The following is a 24,556-nucleotide window of genomic DNA, read 5'->3' as shown; positions in this document are numbered from 1 at the left end:
AAACCCTGTTAAATAGACTTCAGTGCGTTATTGCAAATCGCATAGTGTCAATCTCCCCAGCACTGACAAATGACAAACTTGACAAATGGTCTAATCCTTTAAAAAAAAAAAAAAAAAAAAAATGCATATATGTATTTTTTTTATTTTATTTTGCCCAAAATTCTGATTACATAAAAACTAACACAGTGAATACTTTTGTTTTAGCATATAGCCAGCTGTAACATGTATTGGAGGTCAACTCATTATCAATAGGGTTAATCCAGCTTTCCTCGAGCTTTGGAGTTCTAGCAACGCCTACACACGTCAAACAAACACACCTTTCTCATGTAAGAACAGGATGGTTTACAGCGGTTAAAATGTTCATCCACATACTAAGTTAATGTGCCCTACGGCTTGAAGCTTTCCAGGCTGCAGGGTGTGTCAGGTTCCTATACACACACCTCAGTACCATCATATCCGTTCATGTGTCATTCTATCATCGTACTGTTTAGAATGACTGGACAAGACAAGTCATTTAAAGGATCCAGCATCCCATAACATCGATTAAAAAAAATAATAAAAAAAATTCTATAGCCATGGTAAAGTTAGACTTTAAAACAAAATGTTGCATGTACAGTTAGGTCCATATATATTGGGACACAAGCACAGTTATTTTTTTTCAGGTATTTACCAAAACATATTCAAGCCATTGATATATAATGGTTATGGGCTGAAAGTGCACTCGCACAGGTTAAATTTGAGGGTGTGTACATCCAAAACGGAGGAATTAGAGTCCTTAAGAATAGCCATCGCTCCTTTTTCAAGGGACCAAAAGTAATTGGACAATTGAATCACAAGCTGTTTAATGGCCAAGTGTGGGCTACTCCTTTGTTGTTTCTTCATCAATTAAGCAGGTAAAAGGTCTGGAGTTGATCATAAGTGTGGTATTTGCATTTCAAATCCATTGCTATGAACCTACATCATGCAATCAAAGGAGCTGTCCATGCAAGTGAAACAGGCCATTATAAGGCTTCAAAAACAAATCCATCAGAGAGATAGCAGCAACATTAGCAGTGGCCAAATCAACAGTTTGGTACATTCTGAGGAAAGAAGAACGCACTGGTGAGCTCAGCTACATAAAAGGCCTGGACGTCTACAGAAGACAACAGTGGTGGATGATCTCAGAATCCTGGTAAACTAAAAACCCATTCACAACATCCAGAGAAGTGAAGGACACTCTACGGGAGGTGAGCGGATCATTGTCAAAGTCTACAATCAATAGAAGACTTCACAAGAGCAAATGCAGAAGGTTCATACCACAAGATGCAACCCATTCATAAGCCTGAAGAATAGAAAAGCCAGAATAGACTTTTAGCCACTTTAGCCAAAATCCGTCTGAAAAACCCAGACCAGTTCTGGAAAAGCATTCTATGGATGGACAAAACTAATGCTGGCCATACATTATAAGAAACATCAGCCAAAAATCGGTCATTTGGTCAGTTCGGTCATTTTTTCAGCCAGTTAATGGGCACAAAATAGGAACCGGAATGTTTGAGCGGAAAAAATGAAGGAAAAACGAATAAAATTGAAAAAGTTAATTTTTTTTCCTGTCCGAACTGTTTGCACTAGGTATATGTAAAAAACAAACAAAAAAATTGATTAATTTATGTCCACTGAACGATTTATCAATCATTACATGATGGCACTATCGTTCGTTTCTTCTTATGACTGAAAGTTTGTTTTTCGAAAATGGGTTTGGTCGATTTTTCGTATAGTATATGGCCAGCATTAGCTTAATCTGTACCAGAATGATGGGAAGAAAAAAGTGTGGAGAAGGCCTGCAACAGCTCATGATCCAAAGGACACATCTGTAAAACATGGTGGAGGCAGTGTGATGGCATGGGCATGCATGGCTTTCAGTGGCACTGGGTCATTGGTGTTTATTGATGATGAGACAGCAGAGAGAAGCATTCACACCGAATGAATTCTGCAGTGTTTAGAGATACAGTTGTGCTCATAAATTTACATACCCTGGCAGAATTTATGATTTATTGCCCATTTTTCAAAGAATATGAATGATAACACAAAAACTTTTCTTTCACTCATGTTAGCGTTTAGCTGAAGCCATTTATTATCAATCAACTGTGTTTACTCTTTAAATCATAATCACAACAGAAACCACCCAAATGCCCCTGATCAAAAGTTTACACACCCCAGTTCTTAATACCGTGTATTGCCCCCTTTAACATCAATGACAGCTTGAAGTCTTTTGTGGCATTTGTGGATGAGGCTCTTTATCTTCTCAGATGGTAAAGCTGCCCTTTCCTCTTGGCAAAAAGCCTCCATTCCTGGGCTATCTTGCATGAACTGAATTTTTGAGATCTCCCAAGAGTGGATCAATGGTATTAAGGTCGGGAGACTGAGATGGCTACTCCAGAACCTTCAAGTTATTCTACTGTAGCCAATGACAATTTGATTGGCCTTGTGTTTTGGATCATTTTCATGCTGGAATGTCCAAGTACATCACATGCGCAGCTTCCTGGATGATGAATGCAAATGTTCCTCCAGTATTGTTTGATAACATACTGCATTCATCTTGCCATCAATTATTACCAACTTTTCTGTGCCTTTGTAGCTCACACATCCCCAAAACATCAGCGATCCACCTCCGTGTTTCACAGTAGGAATGATGTACCTTTCATCATAGGCTTTGTTGACTCCTCTCCAAATGTAGAGTTTATGGTTGTGGCCAAAAAAACTCAAATTTTTTTTTGGTCTCATCACTCCAAATGACTTTGTGCCAGAAGGTTTGAGGCTTTTCTCTGTGCTGTTTGGTGTATTGGAAGTGGGATACTTTGTGGCATTTGCATAGTAATGGCTTTCTTCTGGTGACTCGACCATGCAGCCCATCTTTCTTCAAGTACCTCCTTATTGTGCATCTTGAAACAGCCACACCACATGTTTTCAGAGAGTCCTGTATTTCACCTGAAGTTATTTGTGGGTCTTTCTTTGCATCATGAACAATTTTCCAGGGAGTTGCGGCTGAAATTTTAGTTGGTCTATCTGACTGTGGTTTGGTTTCAAAAGAAACCCTACTTTTCCAGAGTTTGAACACTGCTGATGGGCATTATCAGTTCTTTTGATATATCTTTTTATATCCCTTTCCTGTTTTATACAGTTCAACTACCTTTTCCCACACATCCTTTGATAATTATTTTGCTTTCCCCTTGACTGAGAATCCAGAAACGTCAGTGCAGCACTGGATAAAAGATGCAAGGGTCTGTCAGGAGTCCAGAAACTCATTGGCCTTTTATACACACACACACACACACACACACACACACACACACACACACACACACACTAATTACAAGCAAACAGATCACAGGTGAGGATAGTTAACTTTAATAGCCATTCAAACCCATGTGTGTGAACTTGTGTGCATGTTATCAGGCAAAAATCACCAGGGTATGTAAACTTTTGATCAGGGTCATTTGGGTAGTTTCTGTTGTCATTATGATTTAAAAAGAGTAAACAGTTGATTGATAATAAACCCTAACCATACGTGAAAGAATTTTTTTTGTTATCGTCTATATTCTCTAAAAAAATGTCAAATAAAACAAATTCTGCCAGGGTATGTAAACTTAAGAGCACAACTGTATACTGTCAGCCAAATGCAAGTTGATTGGACGGCGCTTCATGGTACAGATGGACAATGATCCAAAACACACTGCAAAAGCAACCAAGGAGTTTTTGAAGGAAAAGACGAGGAATATTCCGCAATGGCTGAGTCAATCACCTGATATCAACCCAATTGAGCATTCAATTCACTTGCTGAAGACATGTACTTGATATTTATGTTCAACACCTTGAATTAAAGCTGAATGTCTGCACTTCAAATTCATTTGGATTGTTTTGTTTTCAATTTTATTCTCTTGGCATACAGAACCAAAAGTATGAAAATTGTGCTTGTGTCCAAATATATATGGACCTAACTGTATAAGACCATAATACAAATTACCTGAATTTGTTTTTACACATTAGAGCCATATTATGCCCCCTATGAGCGAAAAAAAAAAAAGAAAAAAACATACCTACTAATTCTTGGGGGTCCCTCTTCTCCAACTCTGAGTGTTCCTGGAAAATAAAAGGGATATTTTTAATGAAAAGGACAGCTTCATTGTTTCTATATTACTTGTAGGGTTATCCATGAAGTTTAGGAATTTGGGCACAATATAAGAGCTTGAAAAGGAGCACTAAATGATGAAATTTCTGTATCAAGGAGCAGACGAGAAGTATACGATAAAAAAAACAAAAAACAAAAAAAAAAAACAAAGCCATAAAAATAGAAACAATGTAGCAGACAAACAATACACATAATAGACAGCATTGGGAAACCAAGCAGGAAACCAAGTATTTTTAGCAACATTTAACAAATTCATTTAGTGGGGGACGGAATAAAACTGTTAGGCCTTGTTCACACAGGCTTTAGCTGATATGAGAACATCATACAGCAAAAACTTTTACAAAGAATTTGCAATGCTTTGAGCAAAACGTGGGTAGCTGTTGAAGCTTTTAAAAATAACTAAAGCTGCCGCTCATAGCTGTAACAGATGCAAATGGGAGTGCTGGAAGTCACTTTAAAAGAGACGTATGTTTTTTTTTTTGTAAACCATACTTACCTAGGTGGATGCATCAGTCCGATGCTGCATCTACACTGAGAACCAAGTGATCGAACCCTGCTGATCGCTCGGTTTTCACAGGTCACTAAGCAGAGAGCCATTGAATGTCAGTCACAGATCTCTGCTTTGCCCCCTCCTTGCTCACTGGAGTGCTGGGCTGTGGAGGGAGCGGGAGTGGCCAGCTCATGCTCTCAGCATCTCACTGAGAGGCCGAGGCGGGTGCTGGTCCAGGGATCTGGGAGGATCCCAACTCTATGGTAGTGATGAAGCCGAGCCTGGACTAGCGCTGTGATGTCAGTAGAGAGCGGAATTCAGCCCGCTCTCTGCTGAAAATGGGTCACAGGAGTGCAAAACGATCTGCACTCCTGTGATCCACAAGAGAAGTACAGCAAAACGAGCTCAGGTTGGATTTCTCCTTGAAAGAAATAGGATAGGAGGCTTCAGAAGGTCCATCTGATCACATGACCACTGTGATTGGAAATAGCCCACTCTCTTTGCTTCTGCAGTGGGCAGCAAGAGGTTAAATGCATTTATACTCATGTGGTGAAGTGTGTATGTGCATAAATGATGCCAGTGAAGGAAGTCTGAAGCGGTTTCTGGACCTCGATTATCATCATCATTATTGTTATACAGGATTTATATAGCGCCAACGGTTTGCCCAGCACCTTACAATGTAGAGGGGGACAGTACAATTACAATCGGGGTAGATAAAAAGCAATAATTAAAAATCAGATTTCTTTAATATTTATCAAATTTATTTTAATAAAATGTTTTTGGAGTAAAAATTGATGTAAAGGATAGTTTGATTTAAGATACATTAATAATTTAGTTTATTAAGCTTGAAATAAGCTTAGTTATTGAGCATGAGGCTGTATATTCTGCAATATTTAAATTTTTGGTAAATTAATTCAATGAATCCAAGCTCTGCAAGCTGAGATAAAATGCACTACATTCATGTATTCACACAATTTCACAGTAACCATGAGATAAACCAAAGTTCAGGAATATTCCTTTGTTTTGCAAATCTACTACAAACTGTATGATTGAATCGGTTCCGATATCGCCGTTTTACTAACCTGACAGCTTATTATTCTAAATAGGAAACCTTCATTTAATTTTGTTTTTAAATATTAAAAGATTCTAACTACCAGCAAGAATGAGTCCTTACATTTAAAGAGCACCTGTCATTTCATATCCATCCTGGCAGAGCCTGTTAGCGGGCATCCACTCACATGCTGCCGCCACATCCCTCACCTTGTTGTATCACTGCCGTATCACCAGCCGCCCCAATAAAGTGAATGGGACTGTCGGTGAGTTCAACAGCAAATCAGAGGAGCCACTGCAGGACAGAGATGACAGCTGCTCTTTAATTATGATTTAAAATCAAGACTTAAGTGATTTAAAATAGACTTGATTTAAATCAAATCCACCCTGATTACAATACATAGGAATAGGAGGGCCCTGCTCATGGAGCTTACAATCTAATGGCACGGGGAGTAGGTACAAAAGGTGGGGATGATCTGATGCAGGTGGGGTAGGCTTCCCTTAAGTGAGTTTTCAGGGATCACCTAAAGGCAGACAGAATAGGGGCTGACATACCGGGGCAGGGAATTCCAGAGGATTAGAAAGGCTCTAGAGAAGACATGGGAAGAGGTGACAAGGGAACTAGAAAGCAGGTGGCGTTTGGAGTAGTGGAGGCCGATTTGGGTGAGATCTGCAGATAAGGTTGTTGATGTAGCTGGAGACGAAAGTGTGGATGGCCTTGTACGTTGCGATTAGTACTTTGAATTGTATACGGTGGGGTAGGGGAAGTCAGTGAAGGGATTGGCAGCAGTCATGGATCAATTGGTAAGGTGCATTAGTCTAGCAGCGGCATTCATAATAGACTGAAGGGGTGTAGCCTGTGGCGTAGGGTTTCCCGTAAAATCTGTACCAGTCCTAGAAGGGCCAGGGATGGATATTCGTTTCTCTAATTTTATTGCCAGCAATTGTTTTGTTTACATTCAGCCGTCAGCTGGAAAACCCGCTGAAAGCTGATGTCACCTGTTAAGGACACGACAACTGGTTTGCCAGCCCGCTCCTTAACAACTAGCCATTCACTGTTTGTCAAGGAAACAGGCTGCGTTTTTTTTTATCCATTTTTTTCTTTGCAGTTTTTGAGCGTCTAATGTGCATGGAGCCTTAAAGTGATAGCCTGTGTCCCCACTAAAATTTGTGTTTGCCATCTCCAAACTGAAGAAGTTTGCTTTCATGTCTTCAACAATTTTTCTTAAATTCATCACAAAGCTTTGCAAACGCCTTGTAAAAGTTTGTGGTATACACTGCTCTTATGGCCCGTACACGATCCGAATATCGTACAATTTTTAGCTTAGCGCAAGTAGAAATTGAATAGGTTACCAAAGTCACGAAAATTGTCGTACGACTACCAGCCATTCTGACATATTGATTCATCTCTTGATAGGGGAGACATTCGTAGGCCCAGTTTGGGCTCTTATTTCTATTTATTTTTAGGCTGAAGGGTACTTGGCATGTTCTCTATGTATGGTGCACTATTTTATGGGTACCTTAATATTTTGTATATCAATTAAAGCTTTTCTACTGCAAGGTTTGGCAAACTTGTATTAGTGTGGTCATTTAAATTCCCATTGACTAGCTTTTTTTTTTTTTTTTCTCCAATCAACATTAGGGAGTTGCTGAATGGAATCCTCAAGGCTTTTCTTTTTCATAAGGAACAAACTCTTCTTTGGTAATGTCATGATCAGGACAGGGTCTTAAACAACTGATTAGGAGTAGTCAGCCAGTCCAGAGAATGGTCGCTAGTCTGACATGCAGCAGTGAAATAAGAAGCGAGGGTCAAAGATGTAAGATTCTTCCTCAGACACTGGGGCTATTCAGGAGACACAATGTGTTTCAGTGTTGCCTGGCTACCTTGCCATAGGGAGGAGGACCACAGCGCCACTGACTGGGCAAGGAAGGATGTCCACGTGTTGCTTGGAAAAGATGCAGAGAAGGAATGTGTTCTGGCATTTCCCAGTGTTCCAGCATAACAACCCCACACTCTGGGTATTTATGACCAAGAAGGCAGATTTAAAAAGGGAAAGACTGACTCTTATCACATCGCTTCTTACCCATTTCCTTTGCAGTACTCTGTTTAAAGAAGCCCTTCAGATCATCGTCCTCATGAAGTTTCAGTTGACATTAATGATATGAAAATAATGTAATAAAAAATACTCCAGATACTAGTACTATATTAAAAACAAACATTCTTGTGAAAACTGTGAACACTTTCCTTGGTAGCAGCAGCCATTATAGTTGTCACAGTGCTGAATTTGTATTTCTTTGGCGCCGCTCGCAATGGGTGTACTCAGCGGCCTTTCAAAAGTTTGAGGTGGGTGTACTTCACTGGCCCTCCAACATAGTCTGGATTGAGAAAGGACACTCAGTGCAGGAAGCTAATGGATACGTATATCCTTCATGGAAAAGTAAGGGAAGGGAGTGGAAGGTCACAGACACACAATGCAAAGCATGCTGGTAAAGAAGACAAGAAACAATGCACAAACACACAGCAGATATAGACAGCTTAAGGCTGCTGTCTCTGGTGGCTGGCCATTGCGTACCGGGTAACAATCCCTCAACGCTAGCCACATCACCTTCAGGACTACAACCTGGCATGGGACTCTGAGACCTCAAAAGAATAAACCACTCCAATAGAATTTTCATCATTTATAGACCACCAAGACATTTACTCACCCCGAGTCATCGATCCTTGGGAGTAAACCGTGAACACCCACAGAACCCCAGTTAATGCCCCCCCTTAAGACAAGGAAAGGTTACTTAGCCACTTTCCGACTGCCTAACTGCAAACGTGTCTTTTTTTATGTTAACCACTTGCAGACCGGACCATTTTGCTGGTCAAAGACCAGACCACTTTTTGCGATTCGGCACTGCGTCGCTTTAACTGACAATTGCGCGGTCGTGCGACGTGGCTCCCAAACAAAATTGACATCCTTTTTTTCCCACAAATAGAGCTTTCTTTTGGTGGTATTTGATCACCCCTGCGGTTTTTATTTTTTGCGCTATAAACAAAAATAGAGCGACAATTTTGAAAAAAAAAAAACGCATTATTTTTTACTTTTTGTTATAATAAATATCCCCCAAAAATATATAAAAAAAATACTTGTTTTCCCTCAGTTTAGGCCGATACGTATTCTTCTACATATTTTTGGTAAAAAAAAAAAATCGCAATAAGCGATTATTGATTGGTTTGCACAAAATAGGGATAGTTTTATAGCATTTTTATTAATAATTTTTTATTTTTTATTTTTTTTTACTAGTAATGGCGGCGATCAGCGATTTTTATTCTGACTGCGACATTGTGGGGGACCCATCGGACATTTTTGGGACCATTGTCATTTATACAGTAATCACTGCTATATAAATGCAGTGATTCCTGTGTAAATGACACTGGCAGTGAAGGGGTTAACCAGTGGGTGGCAGTGTAGGGGTTAAGTGTTCCTAGGGGTGTGTTACTAACTGTGGGGGGGTTGGGCTTTCATTTAGTAAACACTGATCTCTGCTCCAATCACATGGAGCAGAGATCAGCGTCACTAGTTGCTAGGCAGAATGGAGAAATGCTGTTTACACGGCATTTCCTCCATTCGGCCGCTCCGTGAGACAATCGCGGGTATGCCCGCGGCGATCGAGTCCGCGGGTCCCGCGACCGGACTCACGGGGGTCCCGACCAGCGCGGGAGCGCGCCGCCGCGCTCCCGATGGCAGGGCGGCATTGAATATTGGACGTACCTGTACGCCAATATGCCTGCCCGTGCCATTCTGTCGACGTACATCGTCGTGCGCTGGTCGGGAAGTGGTTAAATACCGTTATGACAGTAGCTAGCTGCCACAACCCTGGTATCTTTTTCATTAGGTGGCTGGCTTTCCAATAAAAGTGATCCAAGCAGCGTATTCACCAGAATATCACTTTTATAGGCGGCGGGATAGGTTCCCCCCACACCGCTTCCGAGCTTACTAGAGCCATTGGAAAAGCCCATCACTGATCTGATGTGGCTGATGGCTAGGCAGGAAGTCGAGTGAGGGTAAGATAGCCCCACTCAGCTCTATGCCCTTGGAGGACCGGTGCGACTTCTGACGTCACTTCTGGTACTAAGGCTTATAGAGATTTTTCTATTTTTTTTTTTTTTTTTTGCTTTAAGGGTAAATGAGAGATATGGGGACTTTATGACTCTCTCAATAAAGAGGACCTGTCATGCTTAATTATATTACAAGGGATGTTTACATTCCTTGTAATAAGAATAAAAGTGATAAAATAAAAAAAGGAATAGTGTAAAAAATAAAAAGTAAAATAAAAAAATAAAAATAAGAAAAATTTTAAAAAAAATTCACAGAAGTGAACATATGTAAACGGTGCTCAAACCACACATGTGAGGTATCGCTGCGATCGTTAGAGTGAGAACAACAATTCTAGCCAAGACCTCCTCTGTAACTCTAAACAGGTAACTTGTAAAAATTTGAAAGTGTCGCTTATGGAGATTTTTAAGTATCGTAGTGTGTCACCATTCTGCAAGAGTGGGAATTTTAAAGCATGACTTATTAAGTATCTATTTACTCGGCGTAACATCTTTCACGCACAAAAAAAAATGTGCTAATTTTACTTATTTTTTTTAAATTAATTAAAAGCATATTTTTTTTACAAAATTGCATTTGAAAGCACATACAGCATGACATAAAATATCGCAACAATCGCCTTTTCATTCTCTGGGGTCTCTGAAAAAAATAAAAAAAATTGATAAAAAAAAAAAGAAGAAAAAAAAAGAAAAAAAAAAAAAAAAAAGAAAGAAAGTTATATATAAAAAGGTTATATAAGCAATTTTCTAGCAAAAAAAATGTTTTCTTGTAAACTACAAATGTCAGCAGAAACCGTAGTCTTTGAGTGGCTAGAGTGGGTGCCTTTAGAATTACCGTAACTCTCCCGTATTACAATAAAAGGAAACATAAAAAGAGGATCTCAAAAACACAAGATTGGTTTATCTCACGCAGTCTTTGCACTGATAAAATTAGGAAAGAATTGGTGACTACAGCCAAGCCTGAATGAAAAATTTAAAGAGGTTGTAAAGTCACTAGCTGAAATTTCTGGCATCCTCTCTCTTTTGGGCATATACAATGCCTTGCAAAAGTATTCATACCCCTTGAAATTTTCCACATTTTGTCATGTTAGATTCAAAAACATAAATGCATTTTATTGGGATTTTATGTGATAGACCGACACAAAGTGGCACGTAATTTTGAAGTGGGAAAGAAAAATTATAAATGGTTTTCAATTTTTTTTTTTACAAATAAATATGTGAAAAGTGTGGTTTGCATTTGTATTCAGCCCCAATACTTTGTAGAACCACCTTTCACTGCAATTACAGCTGCAAGTCTTTCTGGGGATGTCTCTACCAGCTTTGCACATCTGCAGACATTTCTGCCCATTCTTCTTTGCAAAATAGCTCAACCCCTGTCAGATTGGATGGAGGGTGTCTGAACAGCAATTTTCAAGTCTTGGCACAGATTCTCAATTGGATTTAGGTCTGGACTTAGACTGGACCATTCTAACACATGAATATGCTTTGATCTAAACCATTCCATTGTAGCTCTGGCTGTTTGTTTAGGGTCGTCGTTCTTCTGAAAGGTGAACCTCCGTCCCAGTCTCAAGTCTTTTGCACACTAACAGGTTTTCTTAAACCTAAGATTGCCCTGTTTTTGCGCCATCCATCTTCCCATCAACTCTGACCAGCTTCCCTGTCCCTGCTGAAGAAAAGCATCCCCACAACATGATGCTGCCACCATCAGGTTTCACAGGATGGTGTGTTCAGGGTGATGTGCAGTGTTATTTTTCTGCTACACATAGCGTTTTGTTTAGGCCAAAAAGTTCAATTTTGTTCTCATATGACCAGAGCACCTTCTTCCACACGTTTGCCATGTCCCCCACGCGCTTCTCGCAAACTGCAAATGCGACTTCTTATGGCTTTCTTTAAAAAGGTCTTTCTTCTTGCCACTCTTCCATAAAGGCCAGATTTGTGGAGTTTACAACTAATAGTTGTCCTGTGGACAGATTCTCGTACCTGAGCTGTGGATCACTGCAGTTCCTCCAAAATTACCATGGGCCTCTTGGCTGCTTCTCTGATTATTGCTCTCCTTGCCCGGCCTGTCAGTTTAGATGGACGGCCATGTCTTGGTAGGTTTGCAGTTGCCATACTTTTTCCATTTTCAGATGATGGATTGAACAGAGCTCTATAAGATGTTCAAAGTATGAGATTTTATTTAGTTATTTTTTTTATAACCTAACACTGCTTTAAACTCCTCCATAACTTTATCCCTGACCCGTCCGGTGTGTTTCATGGCTTTTATGATGCTGTTTGTTCACTAAGGTTCTCTAACAAACCTCCAAGCGCTTCACAGAACAGCTGTAGTTTTACTCAGATTAAAGGACACAGGTGGACTAGGTGACTTCTGAAGGCAATTGGTTCCACTAGATTTTAGTTAGGGGTATCAGAGTAAAAAGGAGGCTAAACACAAATGCACGCAACACTTTTCACATATTTATTTGCAACCAATTTTGAAAACCATTTATCATTTTCCTTAATTATGTGTTGGTCTGACATAAATTCCCAATAAAATACATTTACGTTATGACGAAATGTGGAAAATTTCAAGGGGCATGAATACTTTTTCAAGGCACCTGTATAAGGCACTGTAAAAAGCAGTGTGTACATTTTTTAAAGGTTATAATTTCTAAATATCTATTTCTACAGCTCGGATGTGCGGTCACATGATCCCCCCTCCTCTCTCCTTCCTCAATCTAAGGAGAGCAGTGGGAAGGGCTGAGATTCCCCTCCGACGTCAGCCAGCCAGCAGAGGGAGATTACATGACTGCACAGCGGAGAAGGAATTTGTACAAGGAGGTATTTAAGAATAAAAAAAATAAAAATAAAAAACACACGCACAGTGCTTTATATATTCCTAAATAAGAGGGGATGCTAGGGATTTTATTATATTATCGTACAGAAAGCTCGATGGGAGAGGGGGCGAGTTGGGAGGAGATCGGATCCCACATTGAGCTGGCAGGAAGGGAGAGAGGGGGAGAGGGAGAGAATCACAGCAGAGAACAGGATGACGGAGGCACGTAAACTGACCATGGTATCATAGATCAACCAACAGCCATGATTACCGTGGTCAGCACACACAGAGGGGCACAGGAACAAGCAGGATCAACCAGGTATTTTACATCATACAATAGGACAAATTACATGGCACAAGCACTATGCTATAGGTCGGCCGTCATCAAATGGCGGCCCGCGGTCCGAGTCCGGACCGAGCAGGGCTTCTGCCCGGACCGCTATGCCGCCAGCATAGTAAATGACAGCAATCACTGGTTTGCTGGGACCGCGGGTTTCCCTAGCAACCAGTGACGCTGTGCGCATGCGCCCGCCCCCTGCTCCTGCCCGCGTCTCGGAGCTGAAGACACGCACGCTCACAGGCAGTAGGGGGTGTGACATCAGGTGCGCGCTCCGCCCCCCATGCTGCCCGCGGTTCCGAATTCCCGGGTCCTGGCTCTCCGACTCCTTGAGGCAGCTTCTGTTGTGCCCTCCTGCAGTTGAGGTATGTGGGCTCATGACTGTATTTGTATATTGGTAATTTGCAAAATTCTGGGCTTTTTTGTAAGGGGCATGGTGATGGATATATTTGTAATTTGCACAATGCTGGGCTTTTTTTGTAAGGGGCATGCTGATGGGTATATTTGTAATTTGCACAATGCTGGGCTTTTTTTGTAAGGGGCATGCTGATGGGTATATTTTTTATGTGCACACTGATTTGCATGTTTTGTTAAGGTGCGCCTTAACAGAATATGCCCATCAGTGTGCACTTAAAAATATATCCATCAGCATGCCCCTTACAAAAAAAGCCCCGCATTGTGCAAATTACAAATATACCCATCAGCATGCCCCTTAAAATAAAATGTGTTCATCAGAGTGCCCTTTAGCATAAAATAAGGGTCACGCTGATGGGCACCTTTTATGTTAAGGGGTACTCTGATGGACAAATTTAATTTTACGGGGCACGCTGATGGGTATATTTTTAATGTGCACATCGATGGGCATATTTTGTTAAGGGGCACAACAAAATGTGCCTTACAAAATATGCCCATCGATGTGCACATTAAAAATATACCCACCAGCATGCCCCTTAAAATAAAATTTGTCCATCAGAGTGCCTCCTAACATAATAGGCGCCCATCAATGTGACCCTTATTTCATGTTAAGGGGCATGCTGATGGGCATATTTTATTTTAAGAGCAACACTGATGGGTACATTTTATATTAAAAGGGGCACTTTGATGGGCACACACATCAGAGTGCCCCTTAATATAAAATGTGCCCATCAGCATGACCCTTATTTTATGTTAAGGGACACCCTGATGTGCACATTTTGTTAAGGGGCACTGTGATGGGGACATCCGATGTAAAGGGGCACTGTGATGGGGACATCCGATGTAAAGGGGCACTGTGATGGGGACATCCGATGTAAAGGGGCACTGTGATGGGGACATCCGATGTAAAGGGGCACTGTGATGGGGACATCCGATGTAAAGGGGCACTGTGATGGGGACATCCGATGTAAAGGGGCACTGTGATGGGGACATCCGATGTAAAGGGGCACTGTGATGGGGACACTTGATTTAAAGAAGCACTGTGATGGGGCACCCGATGTAAAGGGGCACTGTTATGGGGACACCCGATGTAAAGGGGCACTGTGATGGGGGCACCCGATGTAAAGGGGCACTGTGATGGGGGCACCCGATGTAAAGGGGCACTGTGATGGGGGCACCCGATGTAAAGGGGCACTGTGGTTGGGACACCCGATGTAAAGGGGCACTGTGATGGGGACACCTGATTTAAAGGGGCACTATGGTGGGGACGACTGATGTAAAGGGGCACTGTAATGGGGGCACCCGATGTAAAGGGGCACTGTGATGGGGGCACCCGATGTAAAGGGGCACTGTGATGGGGGCACCCGATGTAAAGGGGCACTGTGATGGGGGCACCCGATGTAAAGGGGCACTGTGATGGGGGCACCCGATGTAAAGGGGCACTGTGATGGGGGCACCCGATGTAAAGGGGCACTGTGATGGGGGCACCCGATGTAAAGGGGCACTGTGATGGGGGCACCCGATGTAAAGGGGCACTGTGATGGGGACACCCGATGTAAAGGGGCACTGTGATGGGGACACCCGATGTAAAGGGGCACTGTGATGGGGACACCCGATGTAAAGGGGCACTGTGATGGGGACACCCGATGTAAAGGGGCGACACCCGATGTAAAGGGACACTGTGATGGGGACTCCTGATTTAAAGAAGCACTGTGATGGGGACATCTGATGTAAAGGGGCACTGTGATGGGGACATCTGATGTAAAGGGGCACTGTGATGGGGGCACCTGATGTAAGAGCACGGTGATGGGGACAATTGATGTAAAGGGGCACTGTGAAGAACACACCTAATTTAAAGTGCAATCAGATGGGCACATCTGATCTGGTGGGGACACCTGATGTAAGGAGGCACACTTATGGTGACATCTAATGTAAGGGAGCACGCTGATGTGGACACCCTATGCAAGAGGGCACCTTTATATAATGGGGCACTCTGATGGTGACAAATTGTATAAGGGGGCACACTGATGGGAGACACCAGCTGTAAGGGGGCTTTCCATTGCAGAAACCTGATGTAAGTGGGCACTCTGACAAGAATGCCTGATGTAAGAGAGTAGTCTGCCTTTGGCAACTTATTTTTGGGGGTAGTCTGATGGGGCAATGAATTAATGAATTACTCTAATAGGGGCAACTGATGTAAGGGGGAAAACTAATGGGGACATTTACATTTACAGATTACCAAAGTGTGTGGAGGAAACCGTAGCAATAATATTGTTGAAATGCTAAGGAAATTGTACATTTCTCAGGTTTTTGATAGATATACAGTGACTACAATCTTTCTGAGTCATAGCGCAGACTTCAGATTCGGACCTCGGCCCAAAGAAAATTTTGGCGACCGGACCTCCTTGAATTTTAATTCATTACCCCTGCTATAGGTCATCTTTTAACAGGGACAGGAGAATTTTTTTTTTTATTAAATTTTTTTTTTGAGGGTTACAACCACTTTAAAAAGTATGGAACAGGTAGCCTGTGTTCCCTGTATGCACCCTTGGAATATCCTGCGCCTTTGAAGTATATTGCACTTAAAATATAAAAACTCTGCAACTTTAAAGGAAAAAAATAAAATAAAAATAGTAAATGCACATATAATTGGGGGAAAATGCAAATGTATTATTTTTTCCCCCCACCGAAGCCTGCAAAGCATTGTACTCATGATCAATGGACCACGGGTGCAACGTCAGCTCCTGCACACTCTTCCTCCAGATTTCTGCCCCTACCTGTGTACAGGCTTTCAGTTAGAGAGCTGGAAGTGTTAATGAACTATGGGTGCACCAATTACCGCACTCGTAGTCCACTGAAACAACAAGTCGGTCTGCCGCGGAAGACAGGACTTGTAGTTTTTATTCAACCACAGATCTCTGGGCTTGGGGGGGTGGTGGTGCTTACACCCTAAATACAGGTGAACTGCTGAAAGTGATTAAACCTGAGGGTTTAATATCACTTTAATTTAACACACCATACACTTAACTTTTCTTTGCATACACATTTTCAATGAACAGTCACATGCTGGCTAGTACACATAATACAGTAACTAACGATATAACTGTTTTGATGGTCTCTCCGATAACAAACCCATTTGGCCTCCCCACAAAAACCCATATATATATATATATAATTTATGACTGCTTTGGGGAATCGGCACTTTCCATTGTAAACATGCCAGACACAGACAGGACCTGAGCTGTATCCCTCCTGTGTAAGCTGACTGCCTGGGATAGTGAATATTCACACAGTCAATCCATCAGGGAATAGCGATCTACAACCTGCAGGCTTCCTGCCTATATCCTGTCTGTGAGGGCCGGCAGCCAGCAACATAAGGGCAGAGGCTAGTTGGCACAGGGTGGTAATGGTAGCCAAAAGGTAACTTAAGTCAAAGGATGGGAGGAACCACAGACACAAAACACATTCAGGAATGTAAGCTTGGACGGGGATTCGTTTAAATAAATGGTAAGTCATAACTGCAAGCAATGTAAAAATGGTTTTGTATAATTAGAGATGATCAGAACAACTCATGTATAGAGCTACAAAGGAACCTGTGGAGATAGAAACAATGGATATCACAAGTCAACAGAGGCAGATCCAATATCTTTTCTGACAGGTTCTCTGGAGGAGATGGATCTGATGAACATGAGGTCAAATGACCACTGCCACCATAAGGCTGCCTTCACATGGGCAGCTGGGGCTGCTAGTTTAGCCACCTCTGGACAGCTGCACTGTGCTATGGCCACATACAAACTGACTGAATACACACTAAGGGTCAACCGATTATCGGTACGGCCGATTATTACTGGCTGATTTCCACAATTTTAGAAGAATCGGTATAGGTCACACACTACCAATATTGGTCTTCACGGGCCCTGGCCATCTTTTTGGGGCAAAAAAGGCTGGAAGGTTTGCGGTGCACTGCAGGCTCAGTGCAGAACACGCACACATCATTACACCTCCGTGCACTGGGCCTAGACGTTCCGACACTCCTGGTCTCACTTGCCTTGCGACTGCAGTGCATGCTACAAAAGGAGTCAGATGGACACGCCAGCCAGCACCCACCGCAAGGTGCCAGGCCAGCCAGCAGCCACCCACCGGAAAAAGGTACCAGGCCAGCCAGCCACCCACCCAAAACAAGGTAAAAGGCCAGCCAGCAGCCACCCACAGCAAGGTGCCAGGCCAGTCAGCCCCCCACAGAAGTTTATACCAGATTTGTGTAGAAATTTGTGTTAATTTTTTCACCCCCGATTGTACACTGGTATATATTTTGAAAAATAGACACCTTTCAGTAATGATATTGTATTATGTTCCTTTCTCAAAAAAGCTGTGCATCTTTTTCATTAAAAAGACCATAAAGGACCAGGCAAGACGTTTCCTAGCCTGAGATAGTTCGCTGCAGGCAGGAAGAAGCACTTGCTTAGTCTCCTCTCCCCAGTGATCAGGCAGCAACATTGCAAATTTGTAGGTCAAAAATAGAAAGGCTACAGTGGGGGGGGGGGGGGAGTATTGCTCTGCGTCAGAGGGGATTGTTTGTGACCACAAAAATGAGTACACCCCTCACATTTTTGAAAATATTTTATTATATCTTTTCATGTGATAACACTGAAGGAATGACACTTTGTTACAATAAAAAGATATAACGTATTTACAAAAATGTGAGGGGTGTACTCACTTTTGTGAGATACTGTCCATGCAATTATTGGAAGCGGCTATAGCCACTAACAATAATTGTGTTCTCCCGGCTCCCACCTCCCCCTTTCCCAGCTGGGGAACACAATAGCTCCACGGGAGGGATTGTCCCATGAACACAATCAAGTGATTTCCTTTCCTGCAACCCGTGGTTGCAAGAGAGAAAATCGCAACATCTAGGGCCTACCTTATGCTTGCACATTTGCATGCATTTGACTTGGATACATATCTAGGTCCACTTTGAAAATGATTGTGATGTTTACACACTTCAAGCCACCAGATAACTGTGCAGAAACCTAAAGCATTGTTGCTGTGCAGGGCCACTCCTCAGCAGGTCATAACTGAGCAATAGAGATAGGAGAGAACGCCAATCTCCAGTTCTTTCCTGCACACTCTGCAAACTATCAGGCTTGCAGATCGGTGGCTTGTGTCCAGTAGTTAAAGTCTTAACTTGTTATACGCAGTGACTTCTACATTAACTCACAGCACAACAATGTCTCATTTGAAAAACCACTAGATTGTAACCATCACTTCAATATATTAGTAAGCTGTGCCCATTATCATGTAGATGAAGAATAGGCAGGCTTCCGTCCCGCTGTCTGCATGCAGTGGCAGAGACACGCCTGTATGAGCAATGGCAGGTATTCAGCGCTGCAGGGAAGGAATGCAAAAGCATGCACACGCCTGCCGGACAAGCGAACATTGCCAGGTATGGCTCACCCATTCACCATTTCACTGCCAGCAGTCAAGACACAAATACTCCATGGTAGATTTCTAAATGATTACTAAATGAGTGTACATATACGTTTGTGTGTAACTACATCTATACTAACACAAGATGCTGATTGCACAAGTGTACAAATACAGTCTCATATCTCAGGGATTGAACACCAACTGACTAGGTACTTCTGATTATCTGGAACAAGGATCTTGAGTGCCCTCCAAAGCTCTCTAGCCATGGTATAATACTGTGTATGACACGCCAAGAGGTTTTTTCTGAATGTAGCAGGTGCTGCAGGAGGGAGAGTGCTGGGTGTGGTGCCGTCTGGGACAGACCATTTAATCACAGCTGTAATCAGAGCCCGCAGGTTAATGATTGCTGGGGTGAGTAATCATGGAGGCGGGTATAGCGGAAGGGATGGGTCCTCAGGAACGTTACAGCTAGGTGAGAAGTTCTGTGTACTTTACTCTCCCCACTAACAGTACAGCCCTCAGTCATAATAAAATATTATATAAAAAAAAAAAATGATCAAAGGGCTAACGTCACATTGCGGTAGATATACAGGGCCATCATTCTTTAACCACTTGATGTCCTGGGCTATTTTTTTTTTTTTTTTTTTTTTTAATTGTTATAGCCCAAAAACAATATATATTTTCTGAAAGCAGAGACTCTGGAGAATGAAATGGTGACTTGAATTTTTTACATTGCATGATATTAGTGCAGCAGGTTACCAAATGCACATTTTTCAGGGAAATATGCACTGTCTAGAATGAATGATAGTGCATACAAACAACATATTTTAATTTTTTGATAAAAAATGGATGATGGTATATCAAGTAAAAGATAGCAAACATGTCAAGACTGGAAACTGGGTGCGCCCATGAAATGGTGACAAACTACAGTACCTAAAATGAAAACCTTTAGGAGGTTATCAGAGTTAACCACTTAGGCCCTGGACCAATTTGCAGCCAAAGGACCAGGCCCCTTTTTGCGATTCGGCACAGCGCCACTTTGACAATTCCGCGGTCGTACGATGTGGCTCACAAAGAGCTTTCTTTTGGTGGCATTTTATCATCTCTGCGGTTTTTATTTTTTGTGTTATAAACAAAAATAGAGTGACAATTTTGAAAGAAAAATGCAATATTTTTTACTTTTTGCTATTATAAATATCCCCAAAAAATATATATAAAAAACATTTTTTTCCCCTCAGTCTAGGCCGATACATATTCTTCTACATAAAAAAAAAAAATTAGCGATTATTGATTGGATGGTGCAAAAGTTATAGCGTTTACAAAATAGGGGATTTTATATATATATATATATATATATATATATATATATATATATATATATATATTTTTTTTTTTTTTTACTGGCGGCGATCAGGGATTTTTATTTTGACTGCAACATTATGGCAGACACATCGGACATTTTTGATACATTTTTGGGACCAGTCATTTATACAGCAATCAGTGCTATTTAAATGCACTGATTCCTTTGTAAATGACACTGGTAGTGAAGGAGTTAACCACTAGGGGGAGGGGAGGGGTTATGTGTGACGTGTGTTTTTTTTTTACTGTTGGGGGAGTGGTCTGGCATGTGACATCACTGATCGCCTTTCCCTATAACAGGGAGCAGACGATCGGTAACAGCTACACGAGGAAGCACGGGGTGAGGTTTGTTTACACAGACCTCTCCTCGTTCTTCAGCTCTGTGACCCGATCGCGGGGCACCAGCAGCGATTGGGTCCGCTGGTCCCATGGCCACGAGGGCGCTTCCGGCGCCCGCAACCCACGGCTGGGCACTTAAAGAGCAACATACAGGTACATGCTTGTGCCCAGCCATGCCATTCTGCCGACATAAATGTGCAGGAGGCGGTTCTTAAGCAGTTAACCATATGCAAGGCCCCTATAATTTTTGCTGTCACTCTGATGCTTGTGGCGATACCTACACACAGGGCTTTTTTTCAGCGTGAATGCAGATCCGGCACCTCCAGCACTGAATGTATGTAATGGCAAGGAGTGATGGGTTGTGCTATAGTGTCTATTGATGCTGGCTGCTGGTGGATCTATTGTTGCTGGAGGAGATCTATTTCTGCAGAAGGGTTGATTGCTGCTGGGGAGGTCCATTGTTGCTGGTGCGGGATCTATTGTTGCTGGGGTAATTCTTATGTTGCTGGGGGGGCGGGGGTTAGCTGTCACTGGGACAGATCACTGTTGAGGGAGCAATCTAATATAGCTGGCTGCTAGAGGGTCTATTGTTGCTGAGGGTATTTTGTTGTAGGTGGTCCGTTATTGCGGGGGGGGGGGGGGGGGTGTCTATTGTTGCTGGTGGGTCTATTTTACTACATTTCTTGTTATCAATAACACATTCCATACAAATTACTTAGTACCACAAATGTTACTTGGTTCTGTATTCTCTAAAAGGGGCAGTGCTGGGAGAAGGGTAGGGGGTGAAACCAAGGACTGGTGCTCAGAGGTAGGTAGGGGCAACAAAGCGCTACAAAACTGGTCTCCCCCCCCCCCCCCCTCTATTTTTAAAAGGTCACGTCCTCTTTAAAAAAAAAAAACACGCCACTAAATCACCACAGAAATGTGGGGCACTTCAGTGTGAAGGGGGTCTTATTGCGATCACAACACACGTCCCCTTATGTTACAGCTTTGGGCAGGCAACAGAGACACTCTTAATGGAGACATCAGTGAGTCTTTTAGATCCCCGCCATCTATTTTACCCTCCAATGCAGCTAAGCAAACACAGATTGTGCTTGATTAGCTGCTTCCCTGGCTGCTTACAGCTCTAAAAGCATAAATGACCAAGGCTGGGTTCACATGGCTGTGCTGTCTGACATTGCATGTGATTTGCACCGCACTGCTGTGCAAGTCACATGCGATGTCTGTGCAATGTGAATTCAGCCATACAGATTGAATAGCTGAATTTTCATCGCATTCGAACCAAAGTCACGCAGGACCATTTTTTTGGTCCGCACCAGAATCGGGTCGCATGGGTGTTCACACTCCGCTCCGAGCGGATTGAGACAGATTTGCAGTAATGCGATTGCTTCGTTCTCTGTCTTGGAGCTTGCATAGGGCAGCTGTTGCCGCAGCATGAAGGAGAGTATACCTGTTTTTGCATATCCCGAACATTAAAACAAGTAGGATTGCTTTACATGTGTTTTTCAGTTAGTAAATTATTAGAGGCTATTCATTTTGCGTGGTAAAAATTCAAAACTGAAGATGACACTCAATACCAAATCATGTGCAAAGAAAATGAATTTGAACACAAAAAAAAAAAAAAAAAAAAAAAAAATCTAAAATGTCTTAACTTTAGGCGAATATGTATTCTGCTACGAGTTTTTGATAAAGAAAATACCAACAAGCGCATATGGATTGGTTTACGTGGACGGTCTAGCGTCTACAAACTAAGGGATATATACTGGAAATGTATTTTATTTTTTTCCTCCATACTTGTAAATGGCAGTGATCCGCGATTTATAGCGGGGCTGCGGCAAACAATCGGACACTAACTGAAACTTTGTGGGAACCAGCGACACGAATAGTGATCATTACTAAAAAGATGCACTGTCTCTGTACCAACGTCACTGGCTGGGAAGGGTTAAACATCTAGCATGATCAAAGGGTTAAATGTGTGCCTAGCCAGTACTGTGTGCACTGCTTTCACTAGGGGAAGAGATGGGTTTTTTTCCTGCAGGAACACTGAATCCATCCCTTCCCTCCTGTCAGAATGGAACTCTGCCTTGTTTACATAGGTAGAGCTCTGCCTGATGATTGGCGGGTTCCAGAGATCAGCTTTTGCTGTGGGAAAAAAAAAAAAAAAAAAAAAATCACAGCAGAAGTGGTGCCCCCCCCCTGCAGGTGGAAGTGAGGGAAATTTTTTACTATAATATTGTGTGTATTTATATATATATAATATATATATATATATATATATATATATATATATATATATATATATATATATATATATACATACATATATATATATATATATATATACACACACACACACATATACACACACACACACACACACACACACATATATATATACATACACACACCTGTAGCAGTAAAACTGCTATAGAGTAGTCAGCAAGTGGTTAAAGCAGTGCCGCACCTCTCTCATGAGTGGCCCGTGGCACTGTAAATAAGGTATTCTGTGGAACCATTTCACTGCACATTAGATCTTCATGTAAGAAAGGGTATTACAGAATTTTTATCTAGTAATTTTAACAGCTATAGCGGTTAGGGGAGATGGATAACACAGACTCCTGAGCTGACAGGCAGGGAGGGAGGGGGAGAGAGGAGAGACAGTGGGATGATTGAGGCATGTAACCTGACCACAGTAATCAGGGATAAGCAGCCATGATTGTGGTCAGCACACAGAGGGGGAAACAGGGACTGGCAGGATCAACCAGGTTTTTTTTAACCTAGAGAGGGACAAATGACACGGCACAAGCACTATGCTGTATATCCTGCCGTAAGGGATCAGGATCATTTAAAAAAAAAAAAAATTTTAAAGGTTACAACCACTTTAATAAGTTTGGTGAACAGTCTCTACCCTTTAGTACATAAACCCCAGTATGTGCCAACAATGCATAAATAAAATGCAGAGATGTGGATGGTAATCACCAGGTGGTGTTTACAAACCACGAGTGCTCATGCAGCAGCTGTACAATAAGAATCCGAACACTGAGGAGGATCTCATTTACCCTTCATACCTCCTATGATCCCAAGAGGTGGAAAACAGAACCATCTTCACAGTACAAAGGATCTGGCACAGAACCTCCTATTATAAGACGTTCTAATCAAAAGCATTATAACAATGCCTTTTATTATATTCCCCTTTTATCCAGATCTTACAGTAATTAGATTTTCTCTTAGAAACACTTCCCAGTACAGGCCCTCGCGGGAGGAAAGGCCTTTGACACCCGCCACCCAGAGCAGCCAAATTAATAAGAGGAGGTTGAAGTTGTGTTCACTCCCTTTGGCAGGGAAGTTTCAAGAGTCGCCTTAATTGTAGGGAGGAACACATGAATCCAGGCAACCTTGTGATAACATTTCTTTTATATACTAAAAACAACCAGGTTTTCTATGCATCTCCCCAGGGCAAGGCTTGTGCGAGAAACCACAGCCAACATTTACCTGGAAGTTGGGGCACATACCAACAACTTAAAGCTAATGAAAACTTGTAGATGTGCATAAAATAAATGTAAAATGGGTAAATACCATGTGAAAGATCAGGAAGGAAGGGGAGGGGGGGATTGTTAAAGTGATACTAAAACACACTGTTTAATTTACATTGCTTTTTATTTCTGTATATGGATGATGGAGCTGTGATCATTTTAATAATAATTAAAAAAAAAAAAAAAAAATTAAGGGTACCTATTTCCTAATGGATATACTATACAGCTCTCACATGACCCAGCTCCTTCCCAGCATGTCTGCAGGGAAACATAAGTAGGAGGGGAAAAAAAAAACAAAATAAATTTAAAAAAAACCTTTGGAATACAGAGTAAACATTTTTGATATCAAACTGCTTAAAATTGGCTTATAAATATATGTTTAAAATCAAATATTTATTTTTTTGGAAATAACATTGTGTGGATAACTCAGTCACAGGCTGAGTTACACCCCTCCGGCCTGTATCTTAGAATAACAGGGAGGCGAAGCCACCATTAATCTACATGTAATATCCTGTCCCCATTGTGTTT

General features: G+C 41.9%; 1 protein-coding gene across 2 annotated transcripts in view; it reads right to left on the bottom strand.

Moving 5' to 3' along the window:
- SAP30BP (SAP30 binding protein) overlaps positions 1 to 24,556 on the bottom strand; it is an 86,943-nt gene that overhangs the window by 16,891 nt on the left and 45,496 nt on the right. For both annotated transcript variants that reach the window (XM_077459675.1, XM_077459674.1), the window contains one exon: positions 4,074 to 4,116. In XM_077459675.1, coding sequence (XP_077315801.1) covers positions 4,074 to 4,116 — 43 coding nt within the window. The remainder of the gene's footprint in view (positions 1 to 4,073; positions 4,117 to 24,556) is intronic.

This window comes from Lithobates pipiens, unplaced genomic scaffold, assembly GCF_037356315.1.
Source record: "Lithobates pipiens isolate NorthernLeopardFrog02 unplaced genomic scaffold, aLitPip1_a1.2 Scaffold_28, whole genome shotgun sequence".
NCBI lineage: Eukaryota > Metazoa > Chordata > Amphibia > Anura > Ranidae > Lithobates > Lithobates pipiens.
The sequence above is the reverse complement of the archived record's forward strand: the minus strand, read 5'-3'. Positions and strand labels throughout refer to the sequence as shown.